At 50.7% G+C, this 24,019-nt stretch overlaps 1 protein-coding gene across 5 annotated transcripts in view; it reads left to right on the forward strand.

Moving 5' to 3' along the window:
- HK1 (hexokinase 1) overlaps positions 1-24,019 on the forward strand; it is a 99,698-nt gene that overhangs the window by 27,386 nt on the left and 48,293 nt on the right. For 2 of the 5 annotated variants that reach the window (XM_055534866.1, XM_055534875.1), the window contains one exon: positions 19,823-19,985. In XM_055534866.1, the coding sequence (XP_055390841.1) occupies positions 19,823-19,985 (163 nt within the window). Of the gene's footprint in view, positions 1-1,267; positions 1,661-19,822; positions 19,986-24,019 lie in introns of those variants that run through there. The other 3 variants (XM_055534862.1, XM_055534879.1, XM_055534854.1) reach the window with 3 other exon arrangements.

Genomic DNA, 24,019 nt, shown 5'->3' on the forward strand with positions numbered 1-24,019 from the left:
CCCCTGAGGTTCCTGAGAAATGTTCTGGTCCTAAACCATCCCCTCCTGACTCCACTGTACCTTTCTTAGGCCTGGCCAGGGGCTCCCAGGATCCAGGGCTCGGGTAGAGGTTATGGGGCTGGACACTGGCCGTCTTTCCTGCCTTGGTTCCAGTCCCATGGCCTGTTTAGGCAGAGAGGCTACCTACCACTGGGAGGACATAAAACCCAGGGGTGAGCACGGGTCTGAAAACACACTGACTCAAAGTCTCATCCTAGATCTACAGCTTTCTGGTTGTATAGTAAGACACATGGCCTCAGTGAGCCCCCATTTGCTTACCCGCTGAATCAGTAACCACTTCTTTGTATTTTGAGTTCAGTTCACGTCCTCTCGTAAGGCAGTAAAGCGCCTGGTGGTGTCTGGTACACAGAAGCAATTAATCTAAGAATCCTATGGCTGCCATCAGTCTTAGTAGCAGCATAAACACCTCTGATTCCGCACCTCCCTTTCCTATTTTAGAACTGAATGGTTTTCCGGGGATTCCTCCCAACCCAGCTAACTTCCTTCAGGAAGTGAAAAAGGCGGCATCTAAGAGGGGCGCCCAAACTGTCCTCCACACTCCACCGAGTCTGGGTGCTCAGGAGCCCAGGGGTTGGGGCTAGCGCCTGCAGCTCAAGTCCCGCCCAGCGGCGTGCGGCGTGCGCCCTTGGGGAAGACGGCTGAAAGAACCGGTGACTCAGGGACGGACGCTGTGGGGCGTCGCTCTTGGTTTAGCAATACAAATCCGCCAGCCGGAGGATCAGGCCTGGAGGCGCTGCAGCACGGGCGGGCCAGGGTGGGGTGGGGTGATGCCCCGTCGGTGAGGACCCAGGTGGGGCTCCGCGCTCGGCCCCTTGGGCCCGCGAGGGCTGGCAGGCGTGGGGCCCCGGTGCGAGGACCGCCAAGCCTCCCAAGCCTCCAAGCCTCTCGCATTCGCCGCCACAGGCCCCGCTGGCTTTTCAAGCCCAGTTCTTCGAGTCCCCTTAGGGCGTCTCCCGTTCCTTGGAACTAACAGGGGCTAACCCTAATTTCCGAGGAAGGGGACTGCGTCCCCGCCCCCCCCGCCCCGCCAAGGCTGCCCAGTTCCCCAGCCAGCCGGGCCGGGCGGTGCCGCCTCCCTGCCTGCGCCCCGCCCAAGCAGGGCGCCGCCACGCGTGGCGGTGCGCGCGCGACAAAACCTCCCGCCCCTGCGCCGGCTCCCTACGTGGGGGACGTGCCGGGAGATGCCTGGCCGTGGGGGATTTCGCAGCGTCGCCCGCCCTCTTTCAGACGCTGGGAGGAGCGGCCACCGCGGCCCCCAGGTCCTGGCCCGCCCGCCGCCGCCCGGCAAAGCCGAGGCGCGCGGCAGCCAATGGGCGCCGAGGAGGTGGGCCGGCTGGCGACTGTCACCCTCGCGCGGACGGGAGCGCGCAGACGGGGAGCGCGTGAGCCGGCGCCGCGCTCCGGGTGGTGGGGGAGGAGCCGCCGGAGGAGGAGGAGGAGGAGCCGCGGAGCAGCCGCCAGAGGACCACTGTTCGCCCGGGCTGCGGAGGACAGACGCCGGCCGCCCGCCTGTCGCCCCGAGCCCTCAACCGCCAGCATGATCGCCGCGCAGCTCCTAGCTTATTACTTCACCGAACTGAAGGATGACCAAGTCAAAAAGGTGAGCCGGGGCCGCTGCCGCCGCCCGGCGCTCTGCCCGCAGCCTTGCATTCCGGCATCCGCTCGCCGCCGCAGCCGCCTCCATCCTCCCGCGCCCAGCCTCCCTCAGGCCAGCATTGGTTGGATTGTCGGGAGGTGGGGAAGTCTTCGCCCTTCGATTCTTCCTGGGGCCGTCTGTGTATGTGTTGGGGAAAGACCCTCGAGACTGGGCTGCCTGCTGCAGTGTCCTTGAAACGGGCTGTGGAAGTCAAATGGGCCCCCGGGCCATGCGGGGAGGTGGCCATGTGGGGACTGGTGGGCTGGTCCGTAGGGCCTGTTTGGTACGGTCCTAACGCCGTGGGCGGAGTGATCACAGAGATGCTGGGGAGGTGAGTGCGCGGCAGGCGAGGGTGCTGGCTGGAGGCCAGGCATCCCATATTTGGAGTTCCTGGTGGAGGGCGTCAGGGGTCCGGGAAAACTGTCACCCCAGCTCTCCCAGCTATTGCGGCTGCTCCCTTAATCTGAGGACCGAGCGACCCGCATGGCTTCCTGAAACAGGGAGGGGCGCGGAGGCCACCGGAAACTTTGCTCATAGGCCTCAGGTCTGGAGCGGTACGTCTGAATGGAATTTTTTTTTTTTTTTTTAAATCATCCCTTTACGTGACCGCTCTCTTAAACTGTAATTTCCAGCCAGCCCAAGGGAGCTCAAATAAGAGACTGCTCTTTTGAGTCGGATGGAGGCCTTGACTTGTATGCTTGTGGCATGTGTGTTCTTGAACAAGGACACATCTCCCTCCCCTGACTTCAAACATAAAAAACTGTCAGCTGGCAGGTGTGAAAGGTGTATCTCTCCCTTTTACCAGCTTTGGCACCAAGTATTTAAGAAACAGCCTAAACTGTAGGGAAAGACGCCCATTTTATCATTGCCAAGCCTGGCATATGCTCCTGACCCACACCCAAAGTGAGTGACATTATTGCTGGGATAAGGTGGGCTGGAGAGCAAAGTCAACGTGACTTTGGAGTTCCAACAAGGGGGCGCAACCTACAGGTGAGAGGCTGGAGCCACAGACCTGCAGCCACCGGAAGTTCAGTGCTCTTCCTAATCACCCAGGACAGCCCCCGCCTCTGGCACAAGAGGAAACAGGCCTGCTGAGGGTAGTGAGATCACCTCACCAAGGTCACCCAAGGAGTTAGGGGGAAAGCCAGGGTGTGACCCGCGTTTTTGCCTCCCTCCACTGGGAACTTGACCGAGGCTCCTCCTTGAAGTCAGCTGAGGGGGAGGTGCTGAGACAGAAAAGATGGAGGATGCTGCTTGGATCTTGGATCCTGTGCTCAGTGGGGACCAGAGTTGGGTAGTGAGGAGACAGGCCTGGGAACCAGCCAGAGTCCCTCATGGCTACAAGTGGCAGTGGCTGGAGTTATCAAACCATGGGACTCTACTCCTGAGGAACATCCTGGAGCCTCCTGGCCACTGAGCTCTGGGAGCTGTGCATGCCAACGTGTGCATTTCACAGTTGTCTGCAGTGGTGTTGTGTATCACTGATGCTCTTCCCATTTCACAGTGGGGAGTTGAAGACATAGATGGGTTCACTGTCCTCTCCCTGCACGTGGTGCCCTCTGTAGCTCAAGACAGCTGATCACCAAGGTGGGGACCCAGATAACCTTGTAAGCCTCCAGCATCCACACCCACCATCATCTGTGGCTGCCAGGGGCCAAGTTGAGTTGAGGTTTGGACTGCCCTTGGTGGGACCCATTTTATCATGTGGGCAGTTTCTAGTGTGGCCAGAGCCCTCCACTCCTCGTGGTGGCCTGACTCACAGTCTATCCACCAGGCTCCTGTACACATCTGACTGTGTGATTTCTGAATCACTGGATCCTCAAATCCCTCCTCCTCTGAGACTGGCTTTCTGAAATTCCTTCTCTGCCTTCCTCTGACCTCAGAACCTTGCTGGAGGAGGGTCTTGAGGCCAAAGCTTCCACCAAATAATATTATTGGTCAAGGAGAGTCTTAAAAACAAGCTGGCATTCTTGCATCTCATGGAGGAGTTCTCAGGCTGCTTTCTATGGGGAGAGGATGTGGATTCCTGCCAGAGGGTCACCTTGGCCTTCATGATGAGCTGTGTGGCTCTTCCATTGTGTGTGTGATCCTCAGAAAGCTTCCTGGGCCTCCTGAACACATAGTGGGCACTTGTTCTCATAGCCTAGTCAGTTTTCCCAGCCCCTACTTGTGCAGATCCTGAGAGACTGCGTCTGTTCTCCTGGGACTCTGGATTATTAGACACCACTTACCGTAGGGATCCAAGGTAAGTCCTCCAGCTGCAGGACTCTAAGCCCTGTTCTTCCTGTGGAACTGGGCCCTACTTGCAACCCGATGAGGACCCAGTGAAGACAAGCCATGATGATTCAGCCCTCCAGCCCTGCTGTGGCCTCTGGAGCACTGGAGACAGCTCTGGCACCCCCCACTAATCTTCATCCATCTCTTGCCCTCTATCCTCGGGGTGGGAAAGGGGAAGATGGGGATGGTGCCCGCGAAGGTTTATGGGATTGCTTGGGATACAAAAGTGATCATGGAAGGGTATCTTTTCTCTCCCCATTGCTTACGGGACATCAGTAATTCAACCTCATAAATACATCCTGTGTTGAAATGCGCCAAGCATCTGGCTTCCCAGCATGGATCGCTGTTTTCCAGACTGTGAATGCATAGTGTTAGATGATGGGGTACAGTGAAAAGGGTGCCCTGGCATTAGACTGAAGTACAAAAGTACAAAACATAGATATCCCTTTTACTCTTCTATTGCTTTTGGGAGGAAAAGGATGCTCGTGTGCATTCCATTCATCAGAATTCTAGCCACCTGTTAATTTTGCAGCTACAGCCTGTGTCTTTTGACCTCCAAGCAGCTTTTAACATGCCTCTCCTCTCACCTGCTTCCTCCACTTGGGTTAGCCATTAAGAGCCTGAAGAAAGGTGAAGGATTACATCGAGCTGCATTCCTTCAGGAAAGGAAGATGGGCCCCGCAAGGTTAGAACTTGGCCTCTAAAGAAAGGCTAGACTTCCTTTCCTCCAGAGTTGTCATAATGGTGAACAAATGCCAGTGGATTTTCCCTGGGAGGGATCCCCATGATCTGATGGAATCCCCATAAGCAGGTGAGCAACAACTGTGATTTGTCCAAAGTCCTCGAGTGCTTGGTTTGTGAAGACAGAGGAGAGTATGCTTAGCAGTTACAGGGCTACCGAGTTCTAGTTCCCTGGGGCCCATGTGTCCCAGTGGCAAAAGCAAGCATTTAAAAAATGCCTGTTTCCTTATTGATTGGGGGAGGGGTGGGGGGAGTGAGAGAGAAATGATAGAAAACCATCACAGGCACCTTTTGATCTGGTGTTATGCAAATACTCAGAAAGAGCCTCACTCCCTGGGGAATCTTCATTACACAGCCCCTGTCCCCTCTACCCTTTGGAAGTTCCTCGGAGTTCTCCACCCAGAAAATCCCCAACACTTCCTTTGGCTTCACAGTTTGGGATTGTCTTGAGGGAATAAACTGGGAGTGCTGGTGGGTATGAGGTACTTTGACATCTGGCCATGCTGTGCAGTCCTCCCACACTCCTCCTGTTTTCTAGAGAAAGCATGGGCAGCTTTCTCCTAGAAGGACTGTGTGCCTGCAGTCAGGGGTTCCTGCCTGGTAGAATTAGCCACTGGAGTCAGCTCTGAACATGCCTGAGGGGGCCCTTGGGGAGATGCTGGAGAGGCCAACATACACCTCTGCGCCCAGGAAGTAGTCCTGGCTAGACCGCTGACACCTGCTTAATTGATTTGAGGACATTTAGAATCAAATCCGATCATGGGAGTACAGTCATTTCTTCAGAAAATGTTTGAGTCCTTTATTTTGTGCAGAGTATATACTAGGCTGGAGTGATGACTATAAACCTGGACAAAATAGTCCCTGTTTTCTGATGAAGTATAAATAATTATCTGCTGTCTTATGATAAGTGCAAAGCATAGAATGCTATGAGAGCTCTTGGGGCTATGGTCAGATCTTTGGTGGGAAGTCACTAGCCTAGGAGTTGCTTAAAGTCAGGCTCTAGGGAATTCCCTGGCAGTCCTGTGATTAGTACTCCATACTTTGACTGCCAAGGGCCCTGGTTTGATCCCTGGTCAGGGAACTAAGATAACACGTGGGCTGTGGGGGCCTCGGGGAAAAGCTAGACTCCAAATGTACAAATGGGAATGTTATACTTAGAAACTTTGTAAGGGTGAGTCAAATGGATAGTTACCAAAATGTAGTTTTGCCTTCTCTTTTTTTAAATGGTTCTCTTTTTAAAGAGTGCCATGTGCATGGGTGCTAAGTCGCCTTCAGTTGTGTCCGACTCTGTGACGCTGTGAACCATAGGCCTCCAGGCTCCTCTGTCTGGGATTCTCCAGTCAAAAGTACTAGAGTGTGTTGCCATGCCCTCCTCCAGGAGATCTTCCCAACCCAGGGATCAAACCTGTCTCTTAACATCTCCTGCATTGACTGGCAGGTTCTTTACCACTAGCACCACCTAGGAAGTCCTATCAGATACCAGTTGGGTGTGTAGGTATATATGTCTGTCTATATCCAACAATACACGCAGACGTACTGACACCCACATGGGTATGTGTGTGCTTTCATCTGATCTTTCAGAAACCTCAGTGAGGTTGTCACGGCAGGAAGTGTTATCCGTCCCCCTCACTGCTCCTTCCCTGCACATTCTGCTGCCTCGTGTGTATGGACAGAAGGCAGGGATTTTATTCCCCTTTTAGAAACAGGGACTGGCTGGAGGCCCAGAGGAGATAAGTAACTTTCTCAAGGTCTTAGAAAACCTGGAATGGGATCCAGAGGGCTATTGTTTTTAGTGATTTAACTTGGAATCTGTATTTTAATTCTCTCCCCCCACCAAATCAGTACATAAGAGTTTATTTTTTATTGTGAAATATTCAAGGTGCGCAAAAAATATTGAAGCTAATATAACAAACACTTGTGTATCCACTGCATAGCTTGAAAAGTAACAGACACAATTGCAATTTTGTTACAGACACAACTGAATCCGTTTCTATGCCTGTCTTCAGTCCCATTCATTTCTCCTCCCAGAGGTGACCTCTGTCCTGAATTTGGTGTTTATCATTTCCTGCATGTTTAATATTTTTTTATTACATAGCATGTATCTATTAAGCAGTGTGTGCTGTTACTTTATATGGCTTGAACCTTTTGTAAATGGTGTCATTCTGTTTGTATCCTTCTGCAACTGGCTTTCTTTAAAAGCTCAATACTGTATATTTAAGACTCTTCCACATTGATCCATGTACCTCTGTTTCATCAATTTAAACTGCGGTATGCTCTCACATTGTGTGAACACACTAAACTAATTTATCAGTTCTTTTGGTGTGCTTTTGCATTTCTGATTTTTTTAACTTGCAGTGCCATAGGGATCTTCTGTCCACTAAGAAGTTGCTCTAGGCTGTGATTCTAGGGCTGAAATTGCTTGGCGGAAGAGTGTGTATATATCTTCCCATTGTTAACGTTTGCTAGATTGCCTTCGTGATCAGGCTTCCAGTTAGAAGTTTTGTACAGGTTCTGAACTTACGGTGGCCAGGGGGAGGAAGTGGGGAAGGGATAGCTAGGGACTTTGGATTGGACATGTACACACTGCTATATTTAAAATGGCTAAGCAACAAGGACCTACTATGTATAGCACAAGGAGCTCCGCTCAATGTTTTTGGCAGCCTGGATGGGAGGGGAGTTTGTGGGAGAACATGTATATGTATAGCTGAGCACCTGAAACCATCACAACATTGTTAATTGGCTATCCCCCTATAAAAATAAAAAGTTAAAAAAAGTAGAAAAAACAAAAGTTTTGTACAGGTTCCTGTGTTTCCACAGCCAACCCTTGGTGCAGTAAAACCTTTAACATTTTTAATAGACAATTTTTAAACAGACTGTTTCTTCCCAGACATTTCCACGCACATGACAGCATCTGAGCTTTGTTTAAAAATAGCCATTTCCTAGTTTGTCTTACGAAGGGAGCCCTTGCTGCCAGAGTATTACTGACTGCGGCCGAAAACTCATTGTGAGCAGTGCCTGCCTCCTTGGCTGTTTCCTCAGTGCATGCGGAGGGGATTGCGGGGGGCGTACAGAGACAAGCTTGTGAGAGCTCTCTGTGCCCCCTGTGCTCTAGTGTGAATCCTGTAAACTTTCCTGGGAGTTGAAACACACAAGTGTGCTTTTGCCCGCGCGTCCTCTCTCTTCCTGGGCGGATCTGGGTGGGCAGGGCTGGCTTATCAGCCCCGTAAACATTTCTCTGTTAGAGAATGCTCAAAGCCGGCAGCCTCTGTCAGACTATCTTCCCTAAAAGGAGAGGGTGGCTGTGTCCCCCGCGGCAGGGAAACTGAAATGTGAAGTCTGCAGCCCAGCCCTTTGCAAATAGAAGCAGATCTTGTGAGCCCTGTGAGAGGCAGAAAATGTCGGATCATGTTCATCCAATTCCACGCTTAGTTACCGGCTTGCAGGCGCTGAGGCGTTGAGGGGACCTTGGAGGGAAGGTTGCACTGAATGCCTTCTAGGGGCCTGTCTTTCCTAAAATGGTTCTTATTTAAACGTCAGTAGTAACAATACTAACTGAAGCCAGCATGTGATGCCTGTCCTGTTTGCTGCACGGAAGGCATTACATCCCCCCAGCTCCCCTGTTAGTGGGGGGTCTCTTATGATCACTGCTTTTGGATGAGAACTCTGAGGCTCAGGTATAAACAGAAGAGTCAGCATGCAGACCCATCACGTCTGCTGGCAGAGCCCCTGCTTTTTTCTACATTGAGATATAATTCACATACTACAAAACTTAACATTGTAAAGAGTGCAAGTCTGTGGTGCCTAATACATTCACGAGCTTCTGTAACTGTTACCACCATCTCATTGCAAAACATTTTCCTCAACCCCAGGAGAAACTCTGTACCCGTTAAGCAGTCACTCCCCATTGCTCCCTACACCTTGGTATCTACTAATCTATTTCTTTTTTAAATGAATTTACTTCTTCTGAACATTTCATATGAACAGAATTATATAATGATGTGACCTTTGTGTGGTTTCTTTCGCTTAGCGTCTTATCATGGTTCATTCATACATACGTACTAAGTACGTGTACTCCAGTTCTTTTTATTGCTGAATAGTGCTCATTTGTGCGCATCTACCACGTTTTGTTTACACATTTGTTAGTTCAGGGTGTTTCTGTTGTTTCCACTTTGAGGCTGTTATGATAATGCTGCTGTGAGCAGTTTTCCCTGTGTGGACATACTTACATTTCTCTTGGGTATGTGTGTAGAAGTGCAATTGCTGGAAGAGATCCTGCTTCTGCTTTCCTCATTTCTGGAAGGAAATGAGGAAACTGAGGCCCCAAGTGGTGGAGGGACTTGCTGACCACATGGCTTGTGAGTGATAGAGACAGAAACACCGTCAGGTGCCCTAACTCAGAAACCCACGTTCTTTCTACCGTAACACATCCAACTCTCGTTTTGCTGTTGAGGGAAACAGATTCAAAGGAGGAAAGAGCTGGGGACAAGGCAGAGCTGGGCACAGAATCCTCAAAATCCCCGATTCCCGTCTCCCCTTCCTCCCCACCCTCCTCAGCACCAGCACCCTGGTTTGTGCCTGCCCATCCCCACCCTCCACGCCCCACCCCTCCACCCCCATGCTGCTCAGTGTTGACCAACTCCTTCCACCTGGGAAGGAAATTGACCCAATAAAGTCTTTTACAGTGAATGTTAGGGATTTTCTCTGGTTTTCAAATTTCTCTCTGTACCATTTCTCCATTTGTCCCCCTCCCTCCATCCTGTTTGCATTTAAAAGAGGACTTTTGGGGAGGCCAGTGCTCACCTTGCAAGACCTCCCTGTGCTCCGTGTAATGCATTATCAGTCTAGCTTTCTCTCCCAACGTCTGCCTGGCCCTTCTGTAAGCAGCTGCTTTCCTTGATTGATTGATGCGTGGGGTTCGCCTGCAGCCTTGTTATTCAATCTGACCTATTTCTCTGATGTCCCCCAGTGCCTTCCAGGACCCTGCCTGGGTGGGTGCGATGAATCAAGTAGGAGACTCCAGGCCATCATTGTAACAAAGACACTGGCTCACATTTGTCAAGTTCTGTTCATTTTCAAAATACTTTTACATGCTTGATTTAGTGGAGTCCTTCTGGCAAGCTTGAATGTAGGTATTTCTTCCTACCTCTTATATGTGGGGCAGGGAAGCCTCAGGAAGTGGAATTGACATGATCTTTGTTGGCCAGAGAACAGAAGAGCTGGGATGGGGCACAGGTCTGCCTGACACCCGTGGGTGGCTGTCACTGTGCATACAGATCCATGACTTTGGTCCAGGGCCTTAGGCTTCCACAGCAGTGCATGGCAGCGGCCTCCTAGCAGAAATTGTCACTCAGGGCTCCCGTGATGGGGATGTGAGTGGAGTGCTAGAGCCCTGCTGTCCAGAACAAGAGCCTCTAGCCATGTGTGGCTGCTGCTGCTGCTAAGTCGCTTCAGTCGTGTCTGACTCTGTGCGACCCCATAGACGGCAGCCCACCAGGCCCCTCTGCCCCTGGGATTTTCCAGGCAAGAGTACTGGAGTGGGTTGCCATTGCCTTCTCCACATGTGTGGCTATTGAGCACTTAAAATGTGGCAAGTCTGGTTTGAGATGTGCTGTTGAACTAAAATACAGGGTTTTGAAGACTTTGTATGACAAAGAAGATATATAAAATAGCTCATTGATAATTTAAAAGATATTAATTACATGTGGGAATAATAGTTTGGATATATTGGGTTAAATAAAATGTTATTAGAATTAATGTCACCTTTTCAAAAAATGTAGGTACTAGAAAATTTTAAATTACATATGTGCCTTGCATTATATTCCTGCTGGAAGCACTCTGTTAGAAGTGAATTTTATGGCTCAGAGGTTTGGACAGAGGCACTCTGCATTTAAAGCAGTAGGTTCCTGGGGTCCTTGGGCCTCGATTTCCTCATCTGTAAAACCAGGAGGCTGGAATCCTTGATCTCGCAAGGATCCCTGTAGCTGAAGCAGTTTTGTTAGGTGGGCATCAAGCTCTTTGGGTCTCAGTTCCCTTATCTGTCAGATGAGGTGATTTGTGTCTCACTGCCCATTTATTAAATCAGAGAATGGGTATGGAAACCCTTGGAAAGTGTACTGAATTACATAAATGCCAGATGTTAGCATTGTTCATCCAGAGCACACCTGTAGGCACCTGCAGAAGGAGTGCAGCTTCCTGGATAACAGAGGGTAGGTGGCCAGACCCCCGAGCTGGGCAGGAATCCTGGGTCCCATTCTGCTTGGCCACCATAGGATTCTGAAAAGCTTGTATTCTGAGGATCCACGGTGTCATGGAGCTCTGGTGCCCACCGTATGTGATGACGAGAGGGTAGTTTTCAATGATGCTCTTTTACTGATAGGAAAAACACAGATGGAAGTGATGTGCCCAAGGTTATAGGAGGAATCCGTGCAGCCGGAGGAGGTCTGAGGTCCTTTGCTTTCCAGACTGTTCTGCTCCCACCAATGTAGTACTTTGGAACCATGACTCCGGGGTCTCGATGTCTCATGGTGGAAGCAAAGCTCTCTATACTTCAGATTTTCTCTTCCCCTACCTGGAGGCACCTGAGACATTGGAAACTGTGAGTCTGGAGCCTGGCTCTAGCCCAAGCCATTGACCACGAGGCCCAGAATGAAGCCTGTTGTTCTTGTCCTGCCACATTCCAGGGCTGTTCTGTTCACCTTCAGAGACTGGGTACCTCCTTTATTTTTAGCTAGTTCAGTATGACAGCTGTGTTCTCATCCTGGGCAAGGGCTTGGTCTCTCACCAGCAGAAAGTGCCTCATAGCAGGAGCCAAGCTCACCAGGAGGACATTGGGCATGACCTTTGGCCTCCTGCGGTCCTCCTAGCAAGAGGAGTCAGGGGAGCACTGGGTTGGGGTCTGAACCCAGAGCCGCCCTAGATCCTAGAGGCTGGATGCCTTTCCCTTGGCTGCTTGACCCCAGGTTCCTCCCATGAAAAACGGGGCTGACAATGCCCACCCTGCAGGTGTGCTGCTTAGATCAGGGCAGGTTGAAGTGTCCAGCGGGGGCTCCAGTGCTGCTTATTGTTATCTCGGTTCCCAGAACCTCAGTTTCCTCATCAAGGATGGGCATCCCATTTTCCTCCTGATTTATTGTGATTAAACAGAAGTGTTGTATGAACAGTACTTGGTGCTTAATACATGCTCAGTCCATGCCACTGAAATGGAACTAACCGTTCAGAAGCACAAAGGACCGAGAGCTGTATCTGAACCTTGGAAAGGGCCTGGGAAAGGGAGCCTCTGAGTACAGTGTTTGAACCTGCCAAAGGGACCCTGATGCCTTGGGGATGTTTGCGCACACAACTCTCTCTCAGAAGCCTCTAAAATGGAAATTATTTTCCCAAACACGTTTCCTCTCTCAGGTATTCAGCAGCCCCTGGCCACCTTGAATAGTGGAGACTCCTGATTATCTGTAGAGCTTTTGTGTTCCCCTGGACCCCAGGGTGCGGATGTCGTGAGGGGTGGGGGGATCAGAGAGCGCCTGGAGCAGTCCCTCCCTTACAGAGGGGCTGTTGGCTCCACACAAGTCACTGTGAGGCTGAAGTAAGGGGCTGGTCCTGGAGAAGGGCTGTGTCGTTCAGGGAAGAGGACTCTCCTGCATTAGCTGAGCTAGCAAACCCTTCTGAGATGACCTTCTGGGTTAGGCATCACTGGAGGCTTCTGGTCACCCAGGAGAGCAGCCATTCAGCCCAGCTGAGCAGCCACCTGAGGGGGTGGGGACACCAGTGGCCTGGAAGTGTGGCCCCTGCACCCCTGGCACTCCCGGTCTGGCGGGAGGCACACACCATGCACATGTCACTGCGGTGCCCGGAAAGGACTCACTGCCGCTGTCCCCAGGCAGGTTGCTTCCTCCACACTGAGCACAAGGGCCAAGGGGATGCTGAGAAGAGCGGCAGCTGGTTCTGGGCAGGCGGATCACCTCGCCCTTTAGAGGAGGTGTGCGTGGAGAAAGGAGCGGCATGTTGAGCGGCATCGACGGGCCAACGCGGTCAAATGGAAGTGGATCTGTCAGGAAGGACCATCAGTGGGGCAGAAGGCAGGAGGGTGCCCGGGATGGATGATTCTGGTAGGGAACCCAGGGTATCCAAAATGTCTGTCTTTGTGGCCAGTGCCCTGCCTGCTCAGGGACTAGCTGCCAAAAGTAGGATAGAAAGGTAGGTTTCCTGGGCCACCACCCTCAATGGTGAGGTGGGGCTGGGCAGGCAGGAAGGGGGTTGGACCTGCCAGAGCCGGGGCTTGGGACGGTACCCACCATGGTGGAGGGTGCCATTAGGTCAGGACCTTTGGGTTTGCTATGGCCTTTGAGCATCCTTCCTAGGATGGTGTGAAAGGGAAAATGAAATGAGCAATTCAGATCGCTGGTGGCTGCTGGGGGGTGAATGAGGCCTCCAGAATAATCAGGCTGCAGGGTGTGCTTTTGGTGAGGCAAGGGAGCCTGTACACTGGTTCTGTAGCGGATGGACTGGTGGCATTGATGCCACCGTTTTCCCACATCTCCCTGCTCTCTGACCCTGGGGCTGGGTTCGCCCTGGGCTGAGCAAGAAGGGTACTGAGGAAGGAGCACAGAACCAGGAACTTGGTGTCCACTCCAGCTTTCTCGCTGACCAGTGATCACCTCGAAAGTGTTCATCGCTCAGTCGTGTCCGATTCTTTGTGACCCCATGGACTGTAGCCTTCCAGGCTCCTCTGTCCATGGAATTCTCCAGGCAAGAATACTGAGTGGGTAGCCATTCCCTTCTCCAGGGGATCTTCCCAACCCAGGGATCAAACCCAGGTGTCCTGCATTACAGGCGGATTCTTTACCATCTGAGTCACCAGGTGGTCACCGTGGCCAATTGAATAACCTCTGTAGACTCTGATTTTTCCTAAGGGCATTGGATGTGATGGCACCTGCCCTGCTTCTCTGGACAGGATAGCTTAAGGATTATCACATGAAATCGCCGTGCAAAGTAGAAGGCCTTCGTAGGTCAAAGTCAGGTGAATACAGCCACATTACAGATGGAAAGACTGAGGTGCCTACAAAATGGCAAAGTTGGAGTCCAACAGGTGTCTACACTGGTCAGTCCATGCCTTATCTTTGAACCAGGCAGTGTCCTAAAATCTAAGTTGGCTGTTAGTGTCTTAGAGAAAGTGCCCAGAAGAAACAGAGATGGAGTTAAGGTTTCAAGGGAGAAACTGTTTATAATATGATTCCATTTTTGTAACAAAATATAAACAAACCAAGCTCTGTATGCATGGATGTTTAAGTAGGAAATCTGCCCTAGAACATAAAGCTGTATTAGCAAGGACTTCTCTGGGAAGATTGAGGGAAGAACTCAGACTTTTTATTAGTACTTTTATGCATTGTTTGTGTTCTTTAATAATAAGTATATATAACTTACTGTTAGTTTAAAAGAAAAGAATAAAACAATCCAAACGTTTCAGAGGACTTTTGTGAGCATCTTTCATTTGCTATGATTTCATGCAAATGACCACCTGCCTTTCATTTCCTTTTTTACAAGATGGGTTAGTAATATCTGGTAATCAATGCATTTCTCTAGATATTTAGGCAAAAGGAATTAGGGACATGTGATTATGAGCTAGACAGGTGAGTGAGAGATGGATTCCCTTTTGGTAATTTCAGTGGAAGGATGGGAAGAGTTTTTGACACATTATTAAAATTCTCCCAGTAGCTTTCTGAGGTGAAAGTATCGCGTGCATGCTCAGTCGTGTCTGACTCTGCAATCCCATGGACTGTAGCCTGCCATGTTCCTCTGTCCATGGAATTTTCCAGGCAAAAATACCAGAGTGGGTTGCCATTTCCTAATCCAGGGGATCTTTCAGACCCAGGGATAGAAGCTGTGTCTCTTATGTCTCCTGCTTTGGCGGGCGGATTCTTTACCACCGTTCCACCTGGGACGCAAAAATATTATTATTCCCATTTGAAAGAGGAAATCAAGAATCAGAGAGATTAAGTAACTTGTCCAAAGTCACACAGCTAATAAATGGCAGGTATTGAACTCGGTTCTCTTCATCCACAGCCCTGGGTTCTTCCCACATGTGAGTAAGAATAGAAATCTACAAGGAGGAGCCCCAAAAGAGGGTTTGGAAGACCTGGAGTCTAGATCCAGCTGCCACTTCTAAACCACGTGACTGTGTGTGAGTCATGGGTCTCCATTTCCTCAGCTATAAAATGAAGATAATGATATCTTTCCTGCCTGCTTCACTGACATATTGTGCTGGGAGAAAGGGAACTAACACACTGAGCCCCCACTTCATGCCAGGCACCTGACATCCACGAGCTCGTTTCTTTCCTTTCTATGACATCCAGATGGGAAATTTATGTGAAAGTCATGTGTGTAAGTGGCAGAGTCCTCTGCAAACATGAGCGCTCATTAAAATAATATTCATCACCTTGGACCCATTCTTTCCTGAGTCAGTCCCCTTAAGAAAGAGAAGTGCATCTGATGTTGAAATCTCTGCTCTGCCCTTAAGCAAGAGTCTTTCTTAACCCTTCACTGCCTGTTCCCCAGTTTCCTCTGTGAGTAAAACATCTCACTTGGGACGTTCACTTCACAGGCCTGTGCTGAGCGACTTCAGGCACATCTGTTACTCTGCTGAGAGAGGCAGTGAAAATTTTTCCATGGCTGTGCCCCTTCCCATGAGGGGTCAGAGTGCCCGAATCACCAGTAGTTACAGTGCCTACTGCCACAACTGGCCTATTCACTTGGGCATGTCCAGTCTTGAATTGTTTTTTTATGCGTGTCTGTTGGGAGCAGGAGGTGGCGTCGGGCACAGATACTTTTGAGTTTAGACCAGTGTGGGGCCACTGGGTACTTCTGCTGGCTGGGTGGCTCTGTGGGGTTTGGTGAGGCTGTGTTCTCTTCCGACATCTCCCCCGCCTCTGAGCTGAGTCTGCAGGATCCGGTGCAGCGTGTGGTGTCTGGGACCCTGGCACCCCTGCCCCCATCTCCTTCCCAGCCTGACCGAGTCCTTCATGCTCATGTCAGACACCAAGTGTGAACGTGAGCTCTCCAGAGCCCAAAGAGTTCCTATCACAGACTCCTGGGAGCCTCTGTCTGTGTCTGTGATAGACATCCTATGATAGATGGCTTGCAGCTTGAAGCCACCAGAAGAGGTGCCGTGCCCTCCTGTCACCAAAATGTAGGGCTAGGAGTTGAAGGCACATGTGGGATGCGTTGGACACCAGCGTTTGGCGAGAGCAGCAGAGTTTGGAGGCAGTATCCTAAGGGAAGAGGAAGGACTGGAAATGTGAGAGGTAGGGAGAGAGTGGGGAGGGAAAGATCTGGAGCTGTTTGGAGAGGGGACAGAAATGGAAAACTGAGAGGACCATGGCTTTGGCCAAATCTCCCAAAGCCAGAAGTTGTCCTTCTCCAGCCCTGCTTCCCTCAATTTCCCCTCCTGGGCTTCTGGGCCCACCTTCTATAAGAAAAACAGCTCTTGCACTGGGGTTCTTGCAGAGCTCTGGAGCAGACAGACAGGAGAACCCCCTTCCTTTCTACCTCCCTCCACCCATTGCCCATTCCCAGCTTCTTTCCCAGGTGGGACAGAGGGCAGCCCAGCCAGCTGCCAGGCAGGGCCCATCTGATGAACAAGAGGAAAGAGGCCCCTTGTTTGGTGAGGTTCTGGGCACTCTTCTGGGCACTTCCCACGGAGTATCCTGCAAGTGTCTCTTGACGTGGCTCCAGTGCCTCCTGGGCTGCTTAAAGGGCCACAGTCCGTATGATGCGAGTCTGCTGAGCCCTGCACCAGGTGCCTGCCTGGCCGGGCAGGGTGGGGGGTACTGTAGCCCAGCCTCGGGATCTGTGCTGTTGTTCAAAGGCCCCTCCTGAGCTTCTGAGGACCAGGAAGGTACCACCTGAGATGCTAGAGGCTTCAGAGTCAATTCCAGCTCTGCCCTGTGCTCTACCCTTTTTCTGGCCCCGATTTCCACATCTCTGCTGAGAGGAGTTGTACCACATGATGATTCATGAACATGAACCAGAGAGGGAAAGCCCTTCTTCCTTCAACACTTGGGGGTCAGGTTGTCTGGCATCTGTCTCCCTAGCCTGCTTTCCTGTATGAGCTTCTTGGCTCTATTTGGCTTTGATGGGCTGTCCTAAAACATCGGGCTTCTGGGATCACTGTCTCTGTGCTGAGCTGCACCTTGAGGCAGGCTGGCTGTGGAGCCCTGCTCTTTCTAGAAGTTTCTCCCTGTCCAGCTAGAAAGTCTCAGCAGCTTTGCTTGGGCCTGATGCCTGCACCGTAGACGGGACTGGCCTTCCCTAAGGGGTGGGAGTGGTTGTAGGCTCCACTTAGCTTCTTGAAGCCTCAGTTTCTACAAGTGGAAAATGGGGATTAAGAATGTCCCCCTGACAGGGTTATTTTGAAGGTAAAATGACATATTGGATACGAAAGCACTTAATATACTGTAAACCCTGATATAAAGTATTCTTGCACCCAGCATTCGTTGAATTCCTCCTTTGTTCCAGGCAACCAGGTAGTTCCAAAGGTCTATTCGACATGTTTCCTTTCCCTGGGAAACTGATGAGTTATCAGAGGAGACAGGCATGTCAGTAGACAGATGAATGTAAGAGGGTGAGGAGTGTGGTAGGGAAAACACGTCCAGATGCCAGAGCAGCGCCGTGACTGTCTCTTCTCTGCTCCTGCTCAACCATTCCCTCCCCAGCACACAGCGTGATCTTTCTGAGACGCATCTCACTGTGGAATACTCCATAGAGTCACATTTAGAGTCTAAATTTGTCCACCTGTCTTATCAGGCCCCGCACGGCTTCGCTCCTGACAGCCTTTCCAGTAGCTTCATTCTTGCACCGTGTGCTCCATCATCACACAGACCGCCCTACCTCCCTCGTCTTTGGCCTTTGCTCTTGCTTGTGCCCTGATGCGCTCTTGCGCTCAGTAGCTGCCCCCACCCCCGCCGTGCACTTCTGTGGCTCACGCATGAGCGACTGCCTCTTCCAACCAGCACATGGTCGCCATGACTTGCAGCAAGAGCTGCCGATGGGTGCTTCCAGCCTTGGGGATAGAACAGAGCACGTCTCCTGGGGCTGTGTCCTGGCCATTTCTATTCCAGCTCTCGGCGGTTTCAGATTGCCCTTCTCTTTATTACGAAGGGGAAAGGAAAAGGTGGTTGTGGTAGAAGAGTTGGAGGGTGGGGGCAGGGCACAGGCCGCAGAGGACGCTGGAGGACTCCTGCCTTGTCTGTGAGACAGGAGACAGGGCTGGGAGCAGCAGGAGGCAAGAATCCAGAGCAAGAAGGCTGCCTGAGAGCAAGATATGCAGAAATTACTCCGTGTCCTTGAGTTGAATGTTTCCAGCCACCCTGAAATGTAAGCATGAGATCCCATTCTCAGAAGCCTATCAGCATCAAAGGCCTTTTCAGCAGCCTCAGTGAGTCATAAATCAGTCTCTCCATCGACTGGGAGCTTGCTATGTGTGAGGCTGCTTGTGAGGCACTGGGAGGTCAAGGTGAATGGAGCAGACACTGTCCCTATGACAGGTGTAGCAGACAGTGAGCCAGGCTGGACCATGTGGAGACAGAAGTGCTGAGGGAGTCATTATCTGTACCCTGAGGGTCTCAGACATCTGCTGGAGGAGGTGACATTTGATTTGAACCTTGAAGGGGAGGTGATATTTGAGTAACTGGGAAGAGAAGGAAGGGTGGTTTGACAGGAGAGCCCAGGCACCTCCCAGGAATGGTAGGAGAGGATTGGTTGGAGTTCAGAGAGCCCTGGTTGGAGTTCAGAGAGCCCAGAGCTGCACCTGCAGGGCGTAGGGGCCTTGGACATGGGAGGCATTGCAAGGTTTTGAGCAGGGGAGTGAAGTGATCAGGGTCCCAGTTTAAGAAAGCGAAATATTCTGGACAAGCCCCCTGCCTCCCACCCTCCCTCCCCCGCCCCCCCAAAGGCAAAATGTGGTCATGGTATAGAAGATAGGTTAAAAAGGGAGAGAAATTGAAGACTGAAAACCATTGCAGTGAATGGGTCAGGAGTCAGGAATCCAGGCACATGGTTATCAGGACTTCCTAAAGCAGGACGTGGCAGAAAGAATGAGCCTGGAGACAGAGAGACTTACGGTGAACTCCATGAGGACAGGTGTCTAACCCAGAGCCAAACATGTAGTGGGCGCCCAGTCAATACCTTTTGGGAGAGTCATTGGGAAGGTACTATGAAGAAAGAAAAACAAATGACGACAAAGAGGCCTGAGGTTGGGAGCCTGGGATCCTTGAGGAGAGCGGGTAGCCCAGGAAGAGGGGCAGGTTGGTTCAGTCCTGGTTGAGTCAGGGGTGGTCTGGTCTGGAAGAGTGGGCACATGGGCCCTGGCACACAGGCATGGGAACTTGGGCTCTTCCAGACCTTTTGGGGGTAGTGAGGTTAAGGTCTCTGTGCCCTGGGCCTGAAGCACCATGTTCTGAAGGGCTCCAGCCCTTCACTCGCCATTTCCATTCACCTACAAGTCATGCCCAAGGAAACCCACCAGCACCACTGCCTCACGATCCTAGCAATAGCTGATGTTTATTGAGCACTTTTCTGTGTTCTAAGGGCTTCTCTGTCTCCTTTGATCTTGTAACATTCCGCGAAGTAGGTTCTATTTATCATCTCAGTTTTTCAGTTGAGGAAACTGAAATTCACACAGCTGTTAAGCGATGGAGCTGGGATTTGAGCCCCAGGTGATGGCTTTGGAGTCCTTGTTCTGAGGCACTGCCATCCATGTGAGGATGAGCCAGAGGGAAGGAGTCACGTGGAGGCTTAATGTGTCTCTGGCATGTACTTGGGGATCAAAGGACAGTTTCCATGTAATATTCAAGGGTTGGTAGGGACCTTGGAGGTGTCTCGTTCATTTTACAGGAGAGGAACCAGGGCTCAGAGCATTTGCAAACCTGCTCTGAGCAACATGGTTGATGGCAGCTCAATGATGGATCAGCATGGGTGCTCCAGAGCCCATGGATCTGTATGGTCTTAGACAGATGGGTGCCTCACCCTGCCGTCCCTGTCCTCCTCCAACCGGACTGGAGCTGAAACGACCTTCCTCAGCCTTGGCCTCACTTTCTTTTCTTCTCATCCTTCCTCCAGATTGACAAGTATCTCTATGCCATGCGGCTCTCTGATGAAACTCTGTTAGATATCATGAATCGTTTCAAAAAGGAGATGAAGAATGGCCTCTCCCGGGATTTTAATCCGACAGCCACAGTCAAGATGTTGCCAACGTTTGTAAGGTCTATTCCCGATGGCTCAGGTGAGTCTCACACCCAGAGATTGGGCTCTCAGGGCTGAATGCACTGTGAAACCATCTTTCCAACTTTCATCATTTGTTCATTTATTCATTTACTTACCCACTCATCCAGTTATTCATCCATTCACCGTTTCATCCGTCTGTTCTCCCATCCATCCATTCACCTATCCATCCATCCATCCAATTTATGTTTGTTGAGATTCTGTCTTGTGATAGGGGACACCATGTTTGGACCAGGCTGACCTCCCATGATCGTCCTGACTGTCTAGTGACTTGTGCAAAGAGAGCATAGTGTTCATGGATCTTCCAGATGCTGTGTGAATTACTCTTACGTCTCCAGGACAGGAAAAGTTCCAGAACAAGCCAAGAGTTCATGTTAGGAGACTCTCTCCATCAGGGCACCAGGGCCTCCCTGTACTATCCCAGATAAGCAGCAATCCTAGCGGCCTGGTGGATCTCAGACCCAGAGGGGAGATTCAGGTCCCCATTTGAACAAATTTCATAGATGCTAAGTCAGGGTAGCCCCTCAAGCAGAGCAATGGCGAGGGGAGTAGGATTGGAAAAGGGAAATTACCCTCTTGGTCTGCATCCTGTGGCTCATGTCCCGCAGTGGGCATTTGGGGGCTTCCTGAGGATTGTCATTGCCCCCACCCTAGGGCCTCAGTCCCTCCACTTGGCAGAGTGGAAGCTGAGAGGGCATAGCCTGACCTTGGCCTGCTCAGTGGAGGTCGTTCTGTCTGGCTGACCCAGTGGTGGGTGTTGTGCCTACCCCAGCTTAGCACATGCCCAGGAATCCCGCCTTGAGCTGGGTTCTGTACTCTGGGCTGGGGTTCACCTGCCATGTGCAAGGGAGGGAGAGAAATTATGAAAGTTAGATTTCTCTTGGGGTTGTGAGTATGCACTCTGAGAGTATGGCCCTTACACTCTCCTGCTATTTCTTCCCTGCTCTGGAGACTCATTTAAAGCTGTGATTTGAGGCATCTGATATGCAGCCTTCAAAATGGCCATCGGGAAAACTGCAGCTGTTTTAGCTGATGTTTATGAAAGATGGGCAGGTGCACTGTGTGTTGGAGCGACTGGCTGCAGTGGGAAGGTCCTCTTGTGCCAGCAGCCGGCCTTTAAAGTCCTAAACGAGATTGGGACACCATGGAAGGGCGGGTGCTCTTGTGTGCCCTGTGGCCACAGGTGGGGTTTACTTCACGCACACGCACTGGTACTTGTATCTCTCATGTTTCCTGACTTTCTAAAATCTCCACTTTTATTTTTTTGTTTTCTTTGAGGTCTTGCTCACCAACAGTTTAGGCTCTTTTATGACTACCGAAGAGATTCTGGCCATCAGAGTGACCAGACCACAGTGTCCCCTGGGTTTTTTTTCTCATGTCTCTGGCTTTGTAGTTTGCTCCTACTTTTCCCAACCCCGAATGGCACCCGTGCCCAGAAGCATTTGTGTCTTTACCAGGTTCGTTGAATTCTGTAGGAGAGATGTGGCTCTGCATGCTGTCAGCTGAGAGAGGGGGGAAAGGGAGATAAGATAGAGGCGCGCCCCCGCAGGGCCCCCGCTCTGGCTTTGCTTAGATAACTCAGAAGGATGCCTGATGCTTGGGGGACCCCTGATCCTGTGACTGGCCCTGGGCTGGCCTGTCCCATGAGACATTTCTTCCCTTTTCTCCTAAATGCTGCCTGCAAGCCAGCTTCCCTTCCATGGCCCGTGTTTCAGCATGGGGTGCCCTACCTCATACCTTCACACACCATTTTTAGGGCTGAGGGACACAAAGTGTGATCCAGATACACTAGTAATCCAGCCATTTGAAAACAGAGCTCCAAATGCATTCTTATTTGGGAAAAACAACATTTCCAAAGATCCCTCTTAGAGATCCAAAGCAGGGACTTCGTAGTCCCGAGGTTAGAACCCTGTGCTTCCAGCGCAGGGGGCATGGATTTGATCCCTGGTCGGAACGAAGATCCCATGTGTTACGTGGCATGATCAAATCAAAACGAAAACACAAGAAGAGATTGGAAGCAGATACCAGGGTGCTAAAGGCCCTGAGCAGTCCTGCAGGAGAGAAACCTGTTAAACCCGGCTACCTGCCTTTTCCCCAAACCTGTTTGCTCTTTCCCCCAATATTTACTACTATATTTCATCTATTTTGAGACCCTATTTTTGTCTCCGTTGTTGAGTCCTCTGAAATCAGCAGTGCATTGTGCAGCAGTTGCCTCTTTAAATTACTGTGAGCAGCGTTTTTTTCTCTCTTCGCATTACATAAAATAACGATGTGTCCACAATCAGTGCTGTCTTAAATGTGATGATGTAGGTGGTGATCACGCCCATGTTGGGAAATGCTGTCCTAGAGTTTGTGGAACTGGAGCCAGCAGCCTGGGCCCCATGCCTCCTTCTGAGCCTCTCTCATGTCCAGTGTGAAGGGAAGTGAATGAGCCCGAATGTTCAGGGCCCCTTGGGAGCACAGAGCAGTGCTGAGAGCAGGAGAGGAGAAAGGGGAGACGCCAAAGCCCTGAGCCCCGAGGACCCACCCTGAGGCCCTGGGTCCCCTGGCCTGCACGGCTAGCCCTTCCCCACCTCCGCCTCCCCCTGCCCTCCCTGGGGACTGTTTCTTCTGCTCTGTGTTAGTTTCCAAGGCTGTTGTAATAAAGTACCATGAACTGGGTGGCTTTAAATGAGAGTGATTGTCTCACAGTTCTGGAAGCTTGAAGTCCAAAGTCATGGTGTCACTGGGGCCATGCTCCTTCTGAGACACTGGATTAAGTCTTTCCTTGCCTCTTCCTGGCTTCTGGTGGAGGCTGTCAGTCCCTGACGTTCCTTGGCATGTAGCTGCATCTCTCCACTCTCAGCTTCTGATGTCGTGTGGCATTTTCCTCTAATAAGGATACCAGTCAGATTAGAACCCACACTCATGACCTCCTCTTCATCCGATTACATCATCTAAAAAGACCCTTTTCCAAATAAGGCCACATTTACAGGTACCCAAGGTTAGGACTTCTACAGAAATACCTTTTGGGGGGGATACTGTGCAACCATAATATACTGTATAGCTCTTCTCTCTATGACTGTTCCTAATATTCACGGGTGGGTTCAAGTCAGGTGTCCAGGGGCCCACACTCCTCCTGGAATGGTCCCTCCAGCCCCACATAGACGCTGACATTGATGCCAAGGCCCTGGACACCAGTCCAGTCCTTGCCACTTTTTGATGGAAGTGCCTCCAACCACGAGGTCCCTTGGAGGAGCCAGAATGTGGGTCTCCTTCATAGTAAACCACGGTGCTAGTCTCTTTTCGAGATGTTAATTACTGCTTCACCTGTATAATTAGTCAGTGACAAAATTAGTGGTAATCCCAAACCACCAAAGGATAAATTGGAGTCACGCAGTGGAGAGGTGCCCCTGCCTGTCAAGCGGTGATGTGACTTCCAAGTCAGAGGGAGAAACAAACCTTTCCTTTCCTGCTGACCTCGACCCTGATGACTGGATTACTGGAAACTGTTGGCTTTTGAAACTCGATTGATTTTTTTGAAAATGTCATCAGCCCATTTTTGTTAATTTCCCCCCTTTTGACAATTTTAATGGGCAGTGCTTTTTCTTTAATTGTTCTCAGGTAATCTATACATTAGGTTAAAAAAAGACGCAAAACCCTAAAGTGGCTTTTAGCTGCTGCATATCCTTTTTGCAATGGGAAAGATATGAATAATACATAAAGGAGGAAGATACTGAAGCCTTTTTATGCTGGTGACTTGGCTAAACAGAAACCCTTGTTCAAAAGTGCCCAGTTTCTGGGGATAGTTGCCCACCTGGATCCAGCTTCTGTCAGAAGGCCTGCCCGACTTTGGTTCTCACTTGGGAAACTTCCCCTTTTTTTCTCATCTTGTCATTTATCACTCAGGATATTGTAAATATCAATTAGACTGTAAGCTTCTTGAGGGTAAATTGAGTTGAAGATTTCCTTGTTTCTGCTTTGTGGTTCCTTAGTGTGCTCTTCACCCAGAGGATAAGTTTAGAATGTTTGATTTGCGGTGTGGTCCTGGGCTTC

The sequence above is a fragment of the Bubalus kerabau genome, chromosome 1 (genome assembly GCF_029407905.1).
Source record: "Bubalus kerabau isolate K-KA32 ecotype Philippines breed swamp buffalo chromosome 1, PCC_UOA_SB_1v2, whole genome shotgun sequence".
NCBI classification, from domain to species: Eukaryota; Metazoa; Chordata; class Mammalia; order Artiodactyla; family Bovidae; genus Bubalus; species Bubalus kerabau.